Source organism: Lethenteron reissneri, chromosome 65 (genome assembly GCF_015708825.2).
Source record: "Lethenteron reissneri isolate LAM-NWPU_2019-01 chromosome 65, ASM1570882v1, whole genome shotgun sequence".
Taxonomy (NCBI): Eukaryota; Metazoa; Chordata; class Hyperoartia; order Petromyzontiformes; family Petromyzontidae; genus Lethenteron; species Lethenteron reissneri.
In genome coordinates, this window is record NC_083843.1 from 7,439,939 (window position 1) to 7,460,242 (window position 20,304).

Genomic DNA, 20,304 nt, shown 5'->3' on the forward strand with positions numbered 1-20,304 from the left:
ATTTTCAAGTTCGTAGTAATTTGCTTATCTTTCCTATACTTTGCACTATACTTTGCACTGTTTTTGTGTATTGTGTTTGTTGTTGTAATGTTTTAACCTCGCGCCCCCTACTGGAGATCTGTGAAATAAAGAGGTGCACAGCTCATCGGATTCACTCCTGCAGTCAGTGACGGATGATCCCAGTAGCAAAAGTAGCAAATGCTCCGGGCCCCGCACTATCAAGGGCCCCGCGATAAATGCTTTCAAGCTATCAATTCCGGTTCAGTGATTCTGCACTTTCTCTATTACTATAGTACCATACTGCCTTCAACTGTTATGGACGACTGGGTGTTTAAGGTTAGCGATTTGTCGTATGATCTGGCTGTATAGCAAATGAAAAAATAAAATTTCTTTACTATGCAAGTAAATGTGATGTTAAAAGATTCATGTTTATTTATTTATGGCCCCTTTAAAACACATGATACAGGCCCCGCACTAGCTTCATCCGGCACTGCCTGCAGTACAAATACATATTCTGATTCTGACCAGTCACCAGACACCTCACCACTCTCACGACACCAGCACTCACCAAATGGAGTTCAAAATAACTCACAAACACACTGGTTGTGAAAGACCCAACGCAGATCACCTGGGGTTTGATCTTCCACGAAGCTGCTCGCAGTCCACCCATAAACTGCATCCACTGCATAAACCATGATATCCTGATGCACAAATGGAAAATTAAAACTTCTCCCGTAGTAGTCGCGTGACTGTGATCATTCAGAACAGAGACGGTAACAACATATAACGACGCAATGAGACTCACAGAGATCCGTGAAAATTCATACCATAAATACGGGGACATCACAGCGATGATGATGATGATGTATGAAAAAATAACAATAGGTTTTATCCTTTCTGGCAATAAAACAGGTGTTAAGATGTTCAAACACAAAATAGAAAACGTTTGCAAGAAAACAAGTTACTGCATTAACCACACACGGTACTTGCGGTGAATATGCAAACAAGCATATTTGCGGAATACACCACGCCGCCGTTGACCCTGCAGGCCATTGACCGAGCAACCCAACGTTCCTACCAGCTCCCTCCGCAGGAATGTGTTATATAGACATTGTCTTTGAAACTGATTGGCCTACACCAGAGACAGCCTTCTTCAGATTCTAGTCTCACTACCAGTGTCAGACCAGAGAACGCCGAAAGGTGAACAGAAGAAGGCAGAACATTTATAGCTCGAGGTCAGCAGCTACAAAATGGGACCTTTATGCCAGTATCATTTGATACTGGCAAAAAATTAACCCGTAAAAACAAAGTTTTTCACTCTAAATCCTTTATATGCGTGGCGGCTAGAGTCCTCTCGTCCTCTGGCTTGAGATGGCTGCCACCTATGGGTCAGATGATTGTCTGCCAGTATTAAGCAATTGGTGATTAAATATTTAATTTGTTTTCCCTAAACAGTGTAAAATTTTTGAAAAAAAATTTCACGAACATTAATTGTCTCGCACAACGAGTCTGTGTGCAAAATGTCAGCTCGATTGGATCACGGGAAGTGGGTTAAAAAACGACCGAAAGATTTGCACGGTCGTAAGCAAGCAAGCAAGCACGCAAGCACGCAAGCAAGCAAGCAAGCGAACTTAATATAAAGGATTTAACAAGTATAACCCGTAAAAACAAAGTTTTTCACTATAAATCCTTTATATGCGTGACGGCTAGAGTCATCTCGTCCTCTGGCTTGAGATGGCTGCCACCTATGGGTCAGATGATTGCATTGCACCATTAAGCAATTGGTAATGAAATATATTTTTGTCCTAAAAAGTGTAAAATTTTGGGAAAAAAATTTCACGAACATTAAAGTAATATTAATAGCACACATTGTGGTGGGGGTGTAGTCAAGAGTAGGAAAAACTTTGATGAATTTACCTCAGAGTGGCGTGGTGGGTGTCGAGGCCTAGTAGCGTCCAAAGCCTGCGGCCTCGCCTAAAATTGTCGGCTTGGAAGAGGCAGGGTACGGGTGGCGTTCCTCCCCCCCCCCCCCCTAGCGCTCCAACAATACTGTGTAATGGCTATTATTTAATTAATTACAGAGCTTATGAAAGTGGCGAAGGCGTGGCTAGCGGTTGGCAGGGGCAACCGCCGTCCAATGAAACTGCAGCCCTTGGCGAAGGCATCGCTAGCCGTTGCCAGGTCCAATGAAAGCGGCGAAGGCGTCGCTAGCCGTTGCCAGGGGCAACCGCCGTCCAATGAAAATGCGTATGGTCCGGAGACACAGACACACAGACAGACAGATAGACAGATTCACGATTTTATATATATAGATAGGGTATTGATAAGGGGTTCATAGGTATGTAGTGGTGAGTGTAGTGGTGAGTGTACTAGTGGTGAGTGTACTAGTGGTGAGTGTAGTGGTGAGTGTACTAGTGGTGAGTGTACTAGTGGTGAGTGTACTAGTGGTGAGTGTACTAGTGGTGAGTGTAGTGGTGAGTGTAGTGGTGAGTGTACTAGTGGTGATTGTAGTGGTGTGTACTAGTGGTGAGGTTAGTAGTGTTGAGTATCTATTCGTTTGTGTTTCTCCCTTGTGATGGTGCTTTGTAGGATGAACGTTGAGATGTATAAGGGGCACAGGGTGACCCATGAGGTTTGAATTGGTGGGTGTGGAGTGACATCGCTGGATGTCAACATTCTGGGTGAAGTGCCAGTCCTAGATAGCGCTAGATGGCACCACGCTTTACGTGTAGTGCCGACCCTACAGGACATGGTGTGTGGGTGCCAGCCGAGGGATGAGGTTATGTGAGGCCATGGCACTCTGGTTGACCTGGGAGGACACGTGACCATACTCTTAGGTTTTTTCGGTAAAGTCACGTATGTAAAAAAATTAAATTAAAAGTTAATAAAAGTAATAATGGAAATAAAATAATAAATCACGACGTTTCGGAGGCAACACAAGTCTCCGTCATCAGGTGGGACCGTCACAGCTAAAATTACTGCATCACTTGATGACTCCGAAACGTCGTGATTTATTATTTTATTTCCATTATTACTTTTATTAACTTTTAATGATATTTTTCACCTACGTGACTTTACCGAAAAAACCTAAGAGTATGAATCCTTGCAGTCACGAAAGCTTCAAATCTAGACACGTGACCAGTCAAGTCGACAAAGGGGGCCCAAGAAGGGGCTGGGGGGGGGGGGTCAGGTGATTAGGACCCAGATCCTTCCAGAGGATTCTGGAAGGTAGACGTGGCCAAGGGCGGAGCCGGCCATGCCACAGAGAATATAAGCCGGGTCCCGATAGGGACCAGGGTTGTTGTTCAACCTGGAAAAAAACCTTCATCGACGTTCTCCGTTCAACGAGTCTCCAACACGTGGACCCGGGCCGAAGTCGTTGGTCCCGGTCCCTAGTAGCAGTCACATCATCACACAGCAGTGACGTGCGGTGAGGTCAATGGCTGGGGAGGCACTGGCTCGTGTCAGAGCCAGATTCACACACTGAGGGGGGCGTGTCCTCACTGAGGGGGGCGTGTCCTCACTGAGGGGGGCGTGTCCTCACTGAGGGGGGCGTGTCCTCACTGAGGGGGGCGTGTCTTCACTGAGGGGGGCGTGTTGGACACGGCCCCCTCAGTGAGGCAGATGTGATAGCTGCCTCCCCTGACCGCACGTCCCTGGTAACTCGTGTAGTTAGCCTGGTGGTCACCACCATAGGTTGTTATTCTGTTCGGGGCAAAGTTACCCCGTGTGTTGGAATTGAATCGATGTGTTGCCTCCTGGTCTACGACTCAGTTGAATCCATTACAGATGTACTAGTGGTGAGTGTAGTAGTGGTGATTGTCTATTCGTTCGTGTTTCTCTCTTGTGATGGGATTGTCGGATGAACGCTGAGATGTATAAGGGCACGGGGTGACCAATAAGGTCTGAATTGCTCTGCCATAAGGCAGGCACTGATAGGGGGTTGACAGGTATATCATTGGAGAGCCGCTTGGTTGGACATGGATATCACGAACACCACAACCGCCACGAGGTGGCGCCACTGCATGACAGCTCGGATGCGGATTGCTAGATGGTGATTGGTTGGAAGGTTTGAAAGAGGTGGGAATATTTGAAAGGGGCGCAAGGGGAGATTCCGTTGGGGACTCTTAGAAGGGGAGCAGAGGAATTGTTTAGAAGAGGCTTGGGCAGGGATTGGAGAGGAGGAGAGCAGAGGTCGCAAACGGGTACCCGATACCCGTACCCTACCCGATACCCGACCGGGTACGGGTACCCGTTTGCAACCCTGGTGCGGCCAGGTACGGGTACGAGTAGGCCGTGAGTCACTGGTGAGTAACCGTTTGTCACTCATTTCGGGTAGGGTACGGGTAGGGAATGGGTACCCGTACCCAGCCGGGTACGTGTACCCATTTGCGACCCTGGTGCGGCCGGGTACGGGTAAGGAATCAAAACCCGTTTGCGACCTCTGGGGGAGAGAGGAGGATGAGAGCGAAGAGGGAGGGGGAAGCAAGGGAGTGGTGATGGCTGGTAGTGGACACGTTGTTGTTGTTGTTAAGGACAATAAAACATATCCACAAAGTGACGCCTTTGCAATCCTTCTTCTTGGTTCTTTCGGTAAAGTCACGTAGAATGGAAATAATAAAATAAAAACATAATAAAATAATTCTCACGACGTTTCGGCCACAACGCAAGCAGCCGTCCTCAGGTGAAGAACAGGTCTGTCGAGACGATAGAGTCTGAAAGAACCAAGAAGATGAATCCCTGCAGTCACGAAAGCTTTAAATCGAAATTTGCAATCCTTCATTACACGCGCATACACATAAGTCAAGATTGCGTAATAATCAAATCTCGTGGTTGGTAAATTCGCGGGTTGGCAAGAGATTACAGTGGTCCCTCGGTTTAACGTTTTGTTTTAATCCGTTCTACTAAAAAGACTGTAAACCGAAATAACTGTCGATAGAATTCACTTATATAAGTTGGAAAATTAGTAATAAAAACATCACGGAGCCTGCAAGAAGAGAGAGCTGTTTTCCACTGCCCAAAACAGAAAGCGTGCAATGTAAACAAAGCCCGGTCGAGGTCCAAACCCCTCATAAATGGTGCGGCGCCATTGGTCGATGGTATGGCTCAACTCCACTTACGAGCACTCCGATTGGCTGAAATTAGCGCCACCGCGTGCACAACCTAAACCACGCATACCGTTAGTCAGCGATGTTAACGCGAGTCGAAACCCATGGGGGTCCAATTGGTGAAACATTAACGGGAAAAAAAAACATTGACCGATCTCACTGTTAACCGAGGGACCACAAGAACAGGTCTGTCGGAAAGACAGCGTCTGAATGATTCAGACGCTGTCTTTCTGACAGACTTGACGGCTGCTTGCGTTGTGGCCGATACGTCGTGAGAATTGTATTTTATTATGTTTTATTTTCATTATTTCCCTTCTACGTGACTTTACCGAAAGAACCAAGAAGATGGATATGCATTGTCTTAGAAACTGATTGGCATACCCGTCAACCCATACGGTTTACCCCGTATTCTTCTTGCACAGGGACATTGAGTTTTCAGGTCCAAACGGTATAGTGCCATTTCAATACAGGTAACAAAAAATGTCTGTGTTCTCCCTTGTAGGATGAACGTTGAGATTTCTAAGTGCACGGGGTGACCAATAAGGTCTGAATTGGTCTGTGATAAGGTAGGGCACTGATGAGGGGTTGCCAGGTATGTCGTAGTAGTAGGGCTTTCGCGACCAACAGTATTGCATGATAGATGTGTTCTGCTATAAATGCCCAAGTGATGATAAGCCACTTGATTGAGCTATTATAATTTTCGATTACCAGGTTGCTTCTGAAAAAGCGCTTTTACATACAGTTTCTCAGTGGGCCTTACCTGATGAAAATAAAAAAGTTTGGTTCAACACGGAAGCCTTTCGCGACCAATAGTATGCATCACCGAGGTGTTTTTGGGTTAGATATATATAATTAAACCCGCCACAGGCAAATGATTAAGGTTTGTCACGTAAAGAAAACACGTCACAAATTGCCACGTTTTCTTTAAGTGACAAACCTTACTAATTGCCTGTGTCGGGTGGTGGCGGGTTTAACGACACATTTATACTTAACACGATCTTACCCAAAAAAAGCTCGATTATGGATACTGATGAACCCTCTTCTATCGGTTTGCTGTCAAGGACCCATTCCATAATTTTATGAACCACCCATCCACTCATCCCCCTCACTCCCCTTCCCCCATTCACTCAACTCGCTCGTCCAGGAGCTCACCCAAATACCCATTCACTCGTTTATTAGCTTACACACCTAATGCATTCACTTACTCATGATTATATTCTTGCGTATGGCAGCAATATGTTCGGAAACTGAGTGCAATGTCGAGGTCTGCTAGCTATGATATATGTACATCGAACTTCTTTCACACCGTACGTGGCCCCAACCGTAGTAATCTGTGGGTCTCTATGGGTGTGAGTGGCTGTGTGTGTACAGTATGTTGAACTTCTGTCGCACCATACATAGCCCAACCGTGCTAATCTGTGGGTCTCTAGGGGTCAGGGTGTCTCTATGGGTCTGGGTATCTGTGGGTCTCTGTGTATGCGTGTACAGTATGTTGAACTTCTTTCACACCGTACGTCGCCCCTACCGTGCCGATTCAGCGTTTTTAGGAGAGTTTGTGCAGTGTTGCTATTCCCCTCCTCCGTCGAAGTAGCGCACACCCACCGAGGTTTATATAATGACAACGGTCCACATGTACACTATGAGACCTCCTTTACCAGTGGCAAAATATAGTAGTAGGTTGTTACCCTTTAAACTGGTACAAAACTGACACCTTTATACAAGGGATCATGTTTGCAATAACCACAACACAAGTAGTCAAAATGCAAACTAAAAGAAACAACTCTGATAATTTTTGAGTTGTACGCCTTTTGGTGTCATCTGGTTCAACAGCAATGGAGACTAGGCTCTAAGGAAAGCTGTCTCGGGTGTGGACCAATCAACTTCAAGGACAGTGCATATTATTATCATTATCAGAGTTGTTTCTTTTGTTTGCATTTTGACTGCTTGTGTTGTGGTTATTGCAAACATGATGCCTTGTATAAAGGTGTAAGTTTTGTACCAGTTTAAAGGGTAAAAACCTACTACTAACGGTCTACATGCTCGGAGGAGTTGCATGACCACAGCAGCGCAAGCAGCCTGTCGACGCTCCGACGAGGTCGATGTTTCCCACCGACCGGCATCCCCGTGGAGGAGGTGAGGTGGAATGTCAAAGAGCCAGGAGGTGCCCTTGGATGTCCGGGTCCCGAGGGTGAGCGCGACGGTGGGCTCGGAGATGTTGACTACCTTGCCTGGTGCACAGGAGGCCGTGGGTTTCAGACCCTACCCCGACGCCTGTTGCTGTATATTTGGAGTTGGCGGTGTCTCTCCTCTTCTCCGTGGTGGTCGCGTAGATTTTTCTCCAGGGGGTCCACCGGTTTCTTTTCCCCTCCACTTTTCAGAGTCAACGTCTCTACGTGTTTATATAGTTATTTAGCTGCTGCTAAAAAATGTCCACGTGATGATGATGATGATAAACAGCCACTCACTCTGTTGAGCTGCTATCATTTGTGATAGTCAGGTCACTTCTAAAAAAAGAGCTACTACACAGCAGCTCGGTGGGGCCTTACGGCTGGTAAAATAAAATAAAAAGTTTTAATACTTTTTAGTTCAGTTCATTCTGGACGTCCGCGTCGTTCCACTCTGGTTGCACAGCTGCAGCGGCAGCGTTCTTCCAGATCTGCTGCTGTCAACAGCAGAACACGGTCACCAGAAGGAGAATGGGGATTCATGAATCCAGCTCACCCAAATCGCTCATTAACCCACCCACTGACCCAGTAGTCACCCACTCACTCACTCAACCCGCTCATTAACCCACCCACTAACCAAATAGTCACCCACTAACTCACTCACTCACTCACCCACTCATTAACCCATCCACTGACCCAGTAGTCACCCACTAACTCACTCACTCACCCACTCATTAACCAACTGATCAAATAGTCACCCACTAACTCACTCACTCACCCAAACTGCTCATTAACCCACCCACTGACCCAGTAGTCACCCACTAACTGACTCACTCACTCACTCACCCAAGCCACTCATTAACCCACCGACTGACCCAATAGTGACCCACTAACTCACTCACTCACCCAAGCCGCTCATTAACCCACCAACTGACCCAATAGTGACCCACTAACTCACTCACTCACCCACTCATTAACCACCAACTGATCTAATAGTCACCCACTAACTGACTCACTCACCCACTCATTAACCACCAACTGATCAAATAGTCACCCACTATCTCACTCAATCACCTAACCCGCTCATTAAACACCCACTGACCCAGTAGTCACCCACTAACTCACTCACAAGCTCACCCACCCACTCACGAGCTCACCCACCTACCCCCACCTCACCTCACAAAACCGTTCACTAACTCACCCACCCACCCAAGGTCTCGCCTGGTTATTGTTTGGACTTTGCCGGTCGGCCTCGTCTGGCTTTGGACGGCGGGGTGGGCCATCGCTTCGCAGAGGGTGGTTCGGAATCTTCCACCTCCTCCTGACTCTGCTCTTCCACCTCTACTTTGACCTTCACCACCACCTCCGCCTCCGCCACCTCCTCCTCCTCCCGCCTCCCCTCCTTGTCGTCTATGGGGAGTTGGGCCGAGTCGAACGGCTTCCCGGCCGTGTGAGATCGCTTGTGAGCTATCATGTGTCGCTCCTGGCCGACACAGAGAGGCACATATTTAAAATAATAAAACACACACACACGCACGCAAAGGTCAAACACAGAAAAAAAGTTCCCCCAATGTGGCCGACAAAGGCTGTTGGGAAGCAAGTAGCATATACCACCTGTAGTGTGTACAGTCCGTACCTGTGTGTATGTACCTGTGTGATTGTGTGTGTACCTGTGTAGCGGTTAAACCCGGCGACACGAGTTCGATTCCCGCTCACGGCCAACACCAGTGACGATTATCTGAACCGGTACCGGGCCTCCCCTAGGTCGACTCAGCCTCAAATGAGTACCTTGTGCGGTGTGTAAACATCGCCACTGGGGAGACAAAGGCGGTCGGGCGTGGTGCTGGCCACCCACCCCCTTGTGTACCGTTCCGGCCTTCATAGGTGCTCGCTAACAGCACTTGCCCCTACAGTCTGTTAAGGCTACATGGGGGATCTTTGTCTTTGTACCTGTGTGGAGAGTGGTAGTGTAGGGGTCAGCGCACTGCGCTACGAACCCGGCGACCCGAGTTCGATTCCCACACACGGCCAATGCCAGTGACGATCATTTGAACCGGTCCCGGGCCTCCCCTAGGTTTACTCAGCCTGAAATGAGTACCTGGGGCGGTGCATAAACAGCGCCACTTGGGAGACAAAGGCGGCCGGGCATGGTGCTAGCCACCCACCCCCTCGCGAACAGCACTTGCCCCAACAGTCTGTTTAGGCTATACAGGGAATCTTTGTCTATTTCATTGTTGTGTGCGTATGTATTTGTCTGTCTGTACGTATGAGTGCATGCTTGTACCTGTTTGCAGGCGTACTGCCAATGTGTGTATGTATTTGTCTTTGCATTTCTGCTTGTGTGTACCTGTGGATGTGTACCTGTGTGTATGTACCTGTGTGTATGTACCTGTGTATGTGTATGTATCTGTCTGTCGTCTCAGTCAGTCGACCCGTGGCACCTGCGTCGGCCCCGTGACCTCCTGCCAGCAGGCGTTCGACACTTCACGTGGCCTCAAGGTGCACATGGCCTGGCACAAGCGTCGTGGTGATGTCACCGCCACTTAGTGGCGAATGGCGGTTGTTGTTGTGTGAGTCTGTGTGTGTAGCTGTGTGTATGTAGCTTTGTGTATGTAGCTGTGTGTATGTACCTGTGTGTATGGATCTGTGTGTATGTATGTGTATGTATGTATGTACCTGTGTGTACCTGTGTGTGTATCTGTGTGTGTATCTGTGTGTATGTGTGTGTATGTGTGTGTATGTATGTGTGTGTATGTATGTGTGTATGTACCTGTGTGTGTATGTACCTGTGTGTATGTACCTGTCTATGTATGTATATGTGTGTGTGTATATATGTATATGTACCTGTGTGTATGTGTGTATGTATCTGTGTGTGTGTACCTGCGTGCAGGCGTACTGGCAGCGGTCGCACTTGAAGTGCTTCTCGTGGTGGTGGCAGCGCTGGTGCTGCATGAGGGCAAAGTGCTCGTGGAAGGTGGCCGCGCAGTAGCGGCAGCGCAGGCCACGACGCACCAGCGCATGCTGCTTGCGCAGATGCACGCCTGGGGGTGGGGGGAGGGGGCATGGGGGGTTAGAGAGGGGGAGGGGGGCACACAAAGGATGAGCAGTGTTGAGCCAACAGGTAACTCCGAGTGAGTGGGTGGGTGGGTGAGTTGGTGAGTTGGTGAGTGGGTGAGTGGGTGAGTGGGTGGGTGGGTAAGTGGTTGGGTAGGTGGGTGGGTGGGTGAGTGAATGAGTGGGTGGGTGAGTTGGTGAGTGGGTGGGTAAGTTGGTGAGTGGGTGAGTGAGTGGCTAAGTAAATGGGTTCGTGGGTGGGTTGATGGATGGGTTGGTGAGGGTGTTGATGTGCGAGTGGGTGGATGGGTGGGTAAGTGATTGGGTGAGTAGGAGGGTGGCTGGGTCGGTGAGTGGGTGAGTTGGTGAGTGGATGAGTGAGTGGTGGAGTGAGTGGGTGGGTGAGTGACTGGGTGGGTCAGTGGGTGCTTGGGTGATTGGGTGGATGAGTGGGTGCTTGGGTGAGTGGGTGGATGAGTGGGTGGGTGAGTTTGTGAGTAGGTGTGTGAGTGGGTGAATTGATGAATGGGCGGGGTGAGCTACTGAGTGGCTGCATCAGGGATGAGCCCCTCCGTAACCCCACCCCTCTCCCCCTTAGCTCCCACTAGCCCCCCCCCCAACTAGCCCCCCCACCCCTACCCCACCCCCCACCTCATACCCAGGTCACTCTTGCGTGCCGTGACAGCGTCGCAGTGCGGGCAGGGAAAGCGTGGAGCGGCCCCCTCCTCCGTGTGCTTCTGCTGCACGTGGGATTTCATGGAGCTCTTCTGAGTGAACCGCGCCCGGCACACTGGGCACTCGTACGGCTTCTCTCCTGGAGACACAGAGAGAGACACAGAGACAGGGTGAGACAGAGAGACAGAAGAAGAGACACAAAGACGTAGATATAGGGTGAGATGGAAAGACAGACAGACAGAGAGACAGAGAGAGAGACACAAAGAAAGACAGAGAGACGGAGAGAGAAACAGACAAAGAGAGAGAGAGTGAGAGAGACAGAGAGAGAGAGTCAGACAGAAAGACAGAGACGGAGAGAGACAGAGAGAGAGACAGAACGACAGACACAGAGATGGAGACACAGAGAAAGACAGACACAGCGAAAGAGAGACAGAGAGACAGAGCAAGAGGGAGAGATGGACAGAGAGAGAGACACAAAGACAGGGTGAGACAGAGAGACAGAAGGAGAGACACAGAGACATCGATATAGGGTTAGATGGAGAGGCAGACAGACAGAAAGACAGAGAGAGACAGAGAGAAGGAGAGAGAGACAGAGGTGAGAGAGACAGACAGAGAGAGAGAGACAGAATGACAGAGACACAGAGATGGAGACACAGAGAGAGAGAAACAGACACAGAGAAAGAGAGACAGAGAGAGAGGGAGAGATGGACAGAGAGACACAGAGAAAGAGACACACGCAGAGACGCAGAGACAGAGGGAGACGGTGAGAGACAGGCACAGGAATAGAGGGACACACACAACGACAGGGACACACACAACGACAGGGACACAGAGAGACAGATACAGAGAGACACCGAAACAGAGAGACAGGCGGAGAGAGACGGAGAGGGGAGATGAAGAGAGAGAAAGAGATTATTTTTCTGAAGATCCACATGATGATGATGATGATATCAGCCACTTGGATGAGCTGCTATCACTGTGGTGATGGGCCAGTCCGCTCGTCTAAAAAAGAGCTTGACAGTCGTGGCGCAGTGGGGACTTACACCTGATAACATACAAAATAAATACAATCAGTTGAGTAGTTTATGGATGTAACATGCGGGGAAATGAGTGATGAGCTTGGAAGGTGACGACGTGAGGATCAGAATATAGTTTATTTATCTTCTTGGTTCTTTCGGTAAAGTTACGTAGAAGGGAAATAATAAAAATAAAACATAATAAAATAATTCTCACGACGTGCCCATTCAGACGCTGTCTTTCCGACAGACCTGTTCTTCACCTGAGGACGGCTGCTTGCGTTGTGGCCGAAACGTCGTGAGAATTGTATTTTATTATGTTTTATTTTTATTATTTTATTATTTCCCTTCTACGTGACGACTTTACCGAAAGAACCAAGAAGATTTTGCATTATGTAACGATGGTTGATCTCCAGTGGCTCCTGCCCTGATAAAAAAATGAAAAAAAAAATCCTAATTTGTTTTCCAAACTCTTCATGCTCCAAAGACAAAGATCCCCCGTATAGCCTTAACAGACTGTAGGGGCAAATGCTGTTAGCGAGTAGCACCTATGAAGGCCAGATCTGTACACGAGGGGGTGGGTGGCCAGCCATATGCCCGCCCGGCTGCCTTTGTCTCCCCAGTGGCGATGTTTACTACACACCGGACCAGGTAACTAATTTGAGGCTGAGTCGACCTAGGGGAGGCCCAGGACCAGTTCAGATAATCGTCACCGGCGGTGTTGGCCGTGAGCCGGGAAACGAACTCGGGTTGCCGGGTTCGTAGCGCGGCGTAGCCGCTAACCGCTACGCCACCGCTCATGCACAACGCGCATTGACACACCACACACACACAGCCTGCGGCGTCAATTCTATCCAAAACTTTTGATTTGTCTCACAGACATGAAGGGATTTCCTTTATACTTCGGCGCCTTTCCATTACACCTTGATGTAGGTGGAGACGACATTGCTGAGAGGGTTTTCTTGCACAGAGTGCACACAAACGAGGTAGTAAAGTCCAAAGTGACGGGGGTCTGCACCGACGCTTGTCATGCTTGCCACGCTCACCCCACTCACCACGCTCACCCCCACTCACCACGCTCACCCCGCTCACCACGCTCACCACGCTCACCCCGCTCACCACGCTCACCACGCTCACCCCGCTCACCCCGCTCACCCCGCTCACCCCGCTCACCCCGCTCACCACGCTCACCACGCTCACCACGCTCACCCCGCTCACCCCGCTCACCCCGCTCACCCCGCTCACCACGCTCACCACGCTCACCACGCTCACCACGCTCACCACGCTCACCACGCTCACCACGCTCACCACGCTCACCACGCTCACCACGCTCACCACGCTCACCACGCTCACCACGCTCACCACGCTCACCCCGCTCACCCCGCTCACCCCGCTCACCCCGCTCACCACGCTCACCACGCTCACCACGCTCACCACGCTCACCACGCTCACCCCGCTCACCCCGCTCACCCCGCTCACCCCGCTCACCCCGCTCACCCCGCTCACCCCGCTCACCCCGCTCACCCCGCTCACCCCGCTCACCCCGCTCACCCCGCTCACCACGCTCACCACGCTCACCCCACTCACCACGCTCACCCCACTCACCCCACTCACCCCACTCAACACCCTCACCCCACTCACCACGCTCACCCCACTCACCACGCTCACCCCACTCACCACGCTCACCCCACTCACCCCACTCACCACGCTCACCCCACTCACCACGCTCACTCCACTCACCACGCTCACCCCGCTCACCACGCTCACCCCGCTCACCCCGCTCACCACGCTCACCCCACTCACCACGCTCACCACCCTCACCCCACTCACCACGCTCACCACGCTCACCCCATTCACCCCGCTCACCCCACCCACCACGCTCACCATGCTCACCACGCTCACCCCGCTCACCCCACTCACCCCACTCACCACGCTCACCACGCTCACCCCACTCACCCCGCTCACCCCACTCACCCCACTCACCACGCTCACCCCACCCACCTTGCTCACCCCACTCACCATGCTCACCACGCTCACCACGCTCACCCCACCCACCACGCTCACCCCACTCACCCCACTCACCACGCTGACCACGCTGGCCCTGCTCGCTACGCTCGCCACGCTCACCAGACCGAGTCGTCGTTTCGCAGGTGTCGCGCGCTGTCGCTCGTGGCAAATGGTACACGGTAGATTGGCAAATTTCCAATTCACTGTGTACGTGCGCCTAAAAGGGCAGCCGTGTAGAATTGTCCCCCAATTATGAACGATCGAATATCGAAATAACGGAGCTTTACGTTACGACATTCTCCTCCAGTCGGGTCTGCGGGAGATCGCGTGCCGACGGCGTACCGGAGTGCGTCCTCATGTGCCGCTTGAGTCTGTAGGCGTCCTTGCTGGCGTAGCTGCACATGCTGCACTGGAACGGACGCTCGCCAGTGTGCGACCGCATGTGGCGCTTCATCATGCTCACCTGTGCGGGTGCGGGTGTAGGGGGGGGGGGGACATAAACGGGTAGACATGGGTCAGGCATTGTTGGCTTCATTGGCACTGTTGTTGTTGCATCCTCCCCCCCCCCCCCCCCCCGCGCATCCACTTGGCTGAACCAAGTAAGTGGCTGATATCATCATCATCACGTGGAAATTTATAGCAGCAGCCAAATAACTCTAAACGCATAGAGATACGCAGAGAGACCCATAGAGATACACAGAGATCCATAGAGATAAATAGAGACCCACAGAGATACATAGAGACTCATAGAGATACATAGAGTGCCCATGCATCTCAAGCCGTTGGTTGCGTTGTGAAGTCATGGGAGGAGGAGGATGGAGGAGGATGGACGGAGACATGTGGAGGAGTAGAGGGGGGAGAAGGGGGGAGATACAGGAAGGAAACGCTGGGAGGAGGGAGACAGAGGGAGGGAGGGAGGAGGTGGAGGGGGATGGAGGCACCTCGACGCTGGTGTACTCGCACGCTGAGCACTTGAAGGGCTTCTCCCCTGTGTGAACGTAGCGGCCGTGCCGCACCAACTCGCCCTTGGTTACAAACGCCATCGCACACTCGGAGCACTGGTGCGGCTTCGTGCCTGCGCGTTACACGCATGCACACAGTGTCGCATACACACACACATGCAGTGTCACACACACAAACACACGGTGTCACACACACATAGTGTCCAATACACACAGTGTCACACACACACGCAGTGTCAAATACACACATATAGTGTCACATACACACACGGTGTCGCACACACACACACGGTGTCACACACACACACGGTGTCACACACACAGACACACGGTGTCACACACAGACTCACGGTGTTGCATACACACGCTCAAGGGGTGTCTCAAACACACACACACACGCAATGTCACACACGCTCACGGTGTCACATGCACACACACACACGGTGTCACATTTACATACACACACGTGTCGCAAACACACAGACATGGCGTCGCATACAAGCGCACACACACACAACAACAACGACAGCCGTCCACCACTGTGTATGTTGAACTTCTTTCGCACCATACATAGACAACCGTGCTAATCAGAGGTGTATGTATACGCGTGTATGTACTGTATGTATGAATCTGGTGGGAGTGGTGGTTTCAGCGGTTAGCGCTACGCTGCGCTACGAACCTGCCTGAGTTCGATTCCTGCTCACGGCCAACACCAGTGACGATTATTATTTGAACCGGTCTTCGGCCTCCCCTAGGTCGACTCAGCCTCAAATGCGTACCTTATGCGAGGTTTAAACTTTGCCAATGGGGAGACAATGGCGGCCTCTGATCGCTAACGGCACTTGCCCCTACAGCCTGTAACAGGCTACACTGGGGATATTTGTCATTTTCTTTTTGTATGTGTCTGTATCTGTGCATGTGTAGAACTTGGAATATGCCGCGCCACGCGCTCTGTGGGTCTGTTGCTATGCAAGCAAGCAAGTGTACAGTAGGGGGTATTTGAGGACGATGTTGTTGTTGCTGAGGCGTGAGGGAGACGCGTTAAGTGGCGTAACAGGTGTTAGGGGCAACCGGGGATACAGGTCGGTGATTGGTTAAGAGGTTGAGGGCTGAATGACTGGCGTCGCCCGGGCGGGAACAACAAGGCCACGTGAGGCTGGGGGGCCTGGGGGGGCGAGGGGTAATTGATACGGGGATAAAAGGGACAGCACGACAGAGAGACGGGAGTCTCTGGGTGGAAGCGAGTCTTGGTGGAAGCTGGAGTCTTGGTTAGAGCTGGAGTCTGGAGAGGAGTTGGAGTGATGGTGCCCGGACCGTAGCGAAGAGCAGGAGTAAGTAGAGAAAGATACGATAACGGTAGCAGTGGAGAGAGATAGGACAAAGTACGGTAGCAGTGGATAGAGGAGACAGAGTGGTAGCAGTGGTAGCAGTGCATCGGAGAGATACAGAGTAGGGTAGCAGCGGCGTGACGGACTCTGGGATAGCAGGAGAGAGAACGGAGAGACATAGAGCGCCATTGATGGCGGATAGCGTGACGGAGCGAACAGGGAGACACGGAGCGGTGATGAGGAGACGGTGTGGACTTTAAGGAGCAAATAAACGGAACGGGAAAGACAACCCGAGTACGAGTCCTACACATGTATCTGTATGTTCCTACATCTTTCTGTATCTGCATGTATATGTGTCTTTCTGGATGTACGTGTACGTACATACGTGTATGTATCTTTGCATGTATCTGTACCGGTGTGGGTGTTGATGTGGTTGCGTAGAAGCGTGACGGAGCCGAAGATCCGGTCACAGAGGTGGCAGCGGTGACTGCGCTCAGCGGTGGCTGCGCTCTTCCTCCGCACGCGCCCACACATACGGGGCACACGCATTAGCATACACTACACTATACACTACACTAAACACTACACACTGTGCACTACACTATACACTACACTAAACACTACACTATACACTGTGCACTACACACTACACTATACTATACACTACACTAAACACTACACTATACACTACACTACACCATACACTACACTATACTGTACACTACTATGCACCACACTATATACATTAAACACTACACTGTACTGTACACTACCATACACTATAATACACCATACACTCCCTACACTATACACTGCAATACAATATGTCACCACGTTCTACAATACATCACCCACCCACCCACTCATCCACCCACTCATCCGCCCACCCACCCACTCATCCGCCCACCCACCCACTCATCCGCCCACCCACCCACTCATCCGCCCACCCACCCACTCATCCGCCCACCCACCCACTCATCCGCCCACCCACCCACTCATCCGCCCACCCACCCACTCATCCGCCCACCCACCCACTCATCCGCCCACCCACCAACTCATCCGCCCACCCACCCACTCATCCGCCCACCCACCCACTCATCCGCCCACCCACCCACTCATCCGCCCACCCACCCACTCATCCGCCCACCCACCCACTCATCCGCCCACCCACCCACTCATCCGCCCACCCACCCACTCATTCGCCCACCCATTTACTCACCCACCCACCCACTCACCCCATCCACTCACCCACCCACCCATTTACTCACCCACCCACCCACTCACCCCATCCACTCACACATCCACTCACCCACCCACCCATTTACTCACCCACCCACTCACCCACCCACTCACCCACCCACTCACCCACCCACCACTCACCCATCCACTCACCCACCCACTCACCCACCCACTCACCCACCCATCCACTCACCCACCCATCCACTCACCCACCCATCCACTCACCCACTCACCCACCCACCCATCCACCCACCCACCCACCCACTCACCCATCCACTCACCCACTCACCCTTCCGACTCCTCCACCTTCTCTCCTGCCCGCGACTCCACCGCGCCTCCCACCGCTCTTCCTCCTCCCCCTCCTCGCCCCCCCTCGCTTTTCCCCTCGCGGCACAAAGTCGGGGTCCTCCTCCTCCTCCTCCACCACCTCCCCCCGCTCCTCCTCCTCCGAGTTTTCGGTAGGCTCAGAGCTTCTCCAGGGCTCAACGTCGGCTTCCTCCCGACACCACCACTGGGTGGAGCCCTCGCCGCTCACCTCCAACCCCTCCTCCTCCCCCTCCTCCTCCTCCATCCTTTCGCCATTGCTCTTGCTGGGACCTCCGGCCACCAGCGGTGACGCAGGAGGTGGAGGCAGTGCCAAAGTGGCGGCGTCGCCGCCGCCGCCGCTGCTGCTGCAACGATAAATGACGGGTGGCCATAGTAGGCTAGGAGATGTTAACTACCTCTGCTGGTACGCCAGAGGTCGCAACCGGGTACCCGAAACCCGTACCCTACCGGTACCCGGCCGGGTACGGGTACCCGTTTGCAACCCTGGTGCGGCCGGGTACGGGTACAGGTAGACCGTGAGTCACTGGTGAGTAACCGTTTGTCACTCATTTCCCAACGTGTTGTCTCTTCGCACAATTCAAGTTCCTAGAATCAACCCACCCGCGCCTGCAACATGGCTTCATCCCAGAGTTCGCAATCAGGTACCCGATACCCGTACCCTACCCGTACCCGCCTGGGTACGGGTAGGGTACGGGTACGGCCGGGTACGGGTAAGGAATCAAAACCCGTTTGCGACCTCTGTGGTACGCAGAAGGTCGTGGGTTCAATACTGACCATAACGCCTGCTGTATATTTGGAGTTAAAGTGTTTCTCTGTCTCTCAGTGGTCGAGGCGTTAGCACCGCGGTGGCGAGACGTTAACTACCTCGGCTGGTGTGCAGGAGGCAGTGGGTTCGATCGCGACCCAGACGCCTGCTGCTGCTGTATATTTGAAGTTTGCGTGTCTCTCTCTCCGTCTCCTCGTGGTCGCGTGGATTTGTCTCCGGGCTCCTCCGCTATTTCCCTCAACATTTAAAAACACGCGTTGGCAGTATTTAGCTGCTGCCATAAACTTCCACATGATGGTAAGCCGCTATGTGGAGCTATCATTCGTGATAGCCAGTTTGCTTCTAACATAGCTCAGTGGGCCTTAGCTGGTAAAATAAAAAATAGTTTATAATTTAGTTTTAGTTCTTTGGGTCTCTTTGTGTGAGTCTCTAGATCTCTATGTGAGTCTGTGGGTCACTTTGCAACACTATAGTTCCCTATGCATCTCTGTGTATCTCTATGTGTCTCTATGTATCTCTATCTCTACAGTGAGGGAAAAAGTATTTGATCCCCTGCTGATTTTGTATGTTTGCCCACTGACAAAGAAATTATCAGTCTATAATTTTAATGGTAGGTTTATTTTAACAGTGAGAGACAGAATAACAACAACAACATCCAGAAAAACGCATGTGAAAAATGTTATGAATTGATTTGCATTGTAATGAGGGAAACAAGCTGAGATTAGGAGCACTCCCTTTAAGAGTGTGCTCCTAATCTCAGCTCGTTACCTGTATAAAAGACACCTGGGAGCCAGAAATCTTTCTGATTGAAAGGGGGTCAAATACTTTTTTCCCTCACTGTATGTAGCTCTGTGGATCTCTATGTAACGTTGTAACAGAGGTGCTCATCTCGATGGGAGTCTCGCCGGCTGACTAAGCGAAGTCTCGAAACCTCACCTCACGTCCTCGCTCTGCTCCCCTTTCTCCTCCTCCTCCACCACCTCCTCCTCTTCCTCGGGACCGATCCTGCCCTCAATGGGGCCCGCTCCCGCTGCGATTCCGTCATCTGAAGCCCCTTGCTGGGACCACATGCCGAGCCGATCCGTCTGTCGTTGGTCCGTCTGTGCCTCCGTCCGCCCGCCCGTCCGTAGCACAGGGGTCACGCGACGGCTCTTGTCGTGATGTCTAGAACAAAGGCGGATGGGTGTCTTTGGTGGGGTGTAAGGTTGCTGCTGCTGCTGCTGCTGGGGACAGCATCGTCAGCATCATCAGCGGCAGCAGCAACAGCAGTGGTAGTAATAGCGAAAGCAGCAACATCATCAGCACCAGCAGTAGCAACAGCAGTAGCAGCAGCATCATCAGTAGTAGCATCATCAGCAGTAGCATCATCAGCAGTAGCATCATCAGCCGTAGCAGCATCATCAGCACCATCATCATCAGCAGCAGTAGCATCAGCAGTAGCAACAGCATCATCAGCATTAGCAACAGTAGCAATAGCAGCAATAGCAGCAGGAGCAACATCAGCAGTAGCATCATCAGCAGCAGTAGCATCAACAGTAGCAATAGCATCATCAGCAGTAGCATCATCAGCAGTAGCAACATCAGCAGTAGCATCATCAGCCGTAGCAGCATCATCAGCAGCATCATCAGCAGTAGCAGCATCAGCAGTAGCATCATC

The 20,304-nt window shown here is 51.5% G+C and overlaps 1 protein-coding gene across 1 annotated transcript; it reads right to left on the reverse strand.

Moving 5' to 3' along the window:
* Positions 1 to 5,321: 5,321 nt before the first annotated feature.
* On the reverse strand, positions 5,322 to 19,717 carry LOC133359455 (transcriptional repressor CTCF-like). Its single transcript, XM_061577871.1, has 8 exons — positions 19,584 to 19,717; positions 17,844 to 18,225; positions 16,729 to 16,825; positions 14,967 to 15,100; positions 14,368 to 14,488; positions 10,986 to 11,141; positions 10,154 to 10,314; positions 5,322 to 8,756 (listed from the first exon to the last, which is right to left on the reverse strand). Exons 1-8 carry the CDS (start codon positions 19,715 to 19,717, stop codon positions 8,499 to 8,501), a joined length of 1,443 nt encoding a protein of 480 aa, XP_061433855.1. The 3' UTR covers positions 5,322 to 8,498.
* Positions 19,718 to 20,304: the final 587 nt, after the last annotated feature.

Excerpts from the sequence above, each read along its gene's own strand:
- LOC133359455 (XM_061577871.1), bottom strand. The coding sequence starts at position 19,717 with ATGTGGTCCCAGCAAGGGGCTTCAGATGACGGAATCGCAGCGGGAGCG. Across the intron at positions 16,826-17,843 it reads AAGGTGGAGGAGTCGGAAGG|AGCGCAGCCACCGCTGAGCG; the intron begins GTGAGTGGGTGA and ends GTGCGGAGGAAG. Across the intron at positions 10,315-10,985 it reads GGCACGCAAGAGTGACCTGG|GCGTGCATCTGCGCAAGCAG; the intron begins GTATGAGGTGGG and ends CCCCACCCCCAG.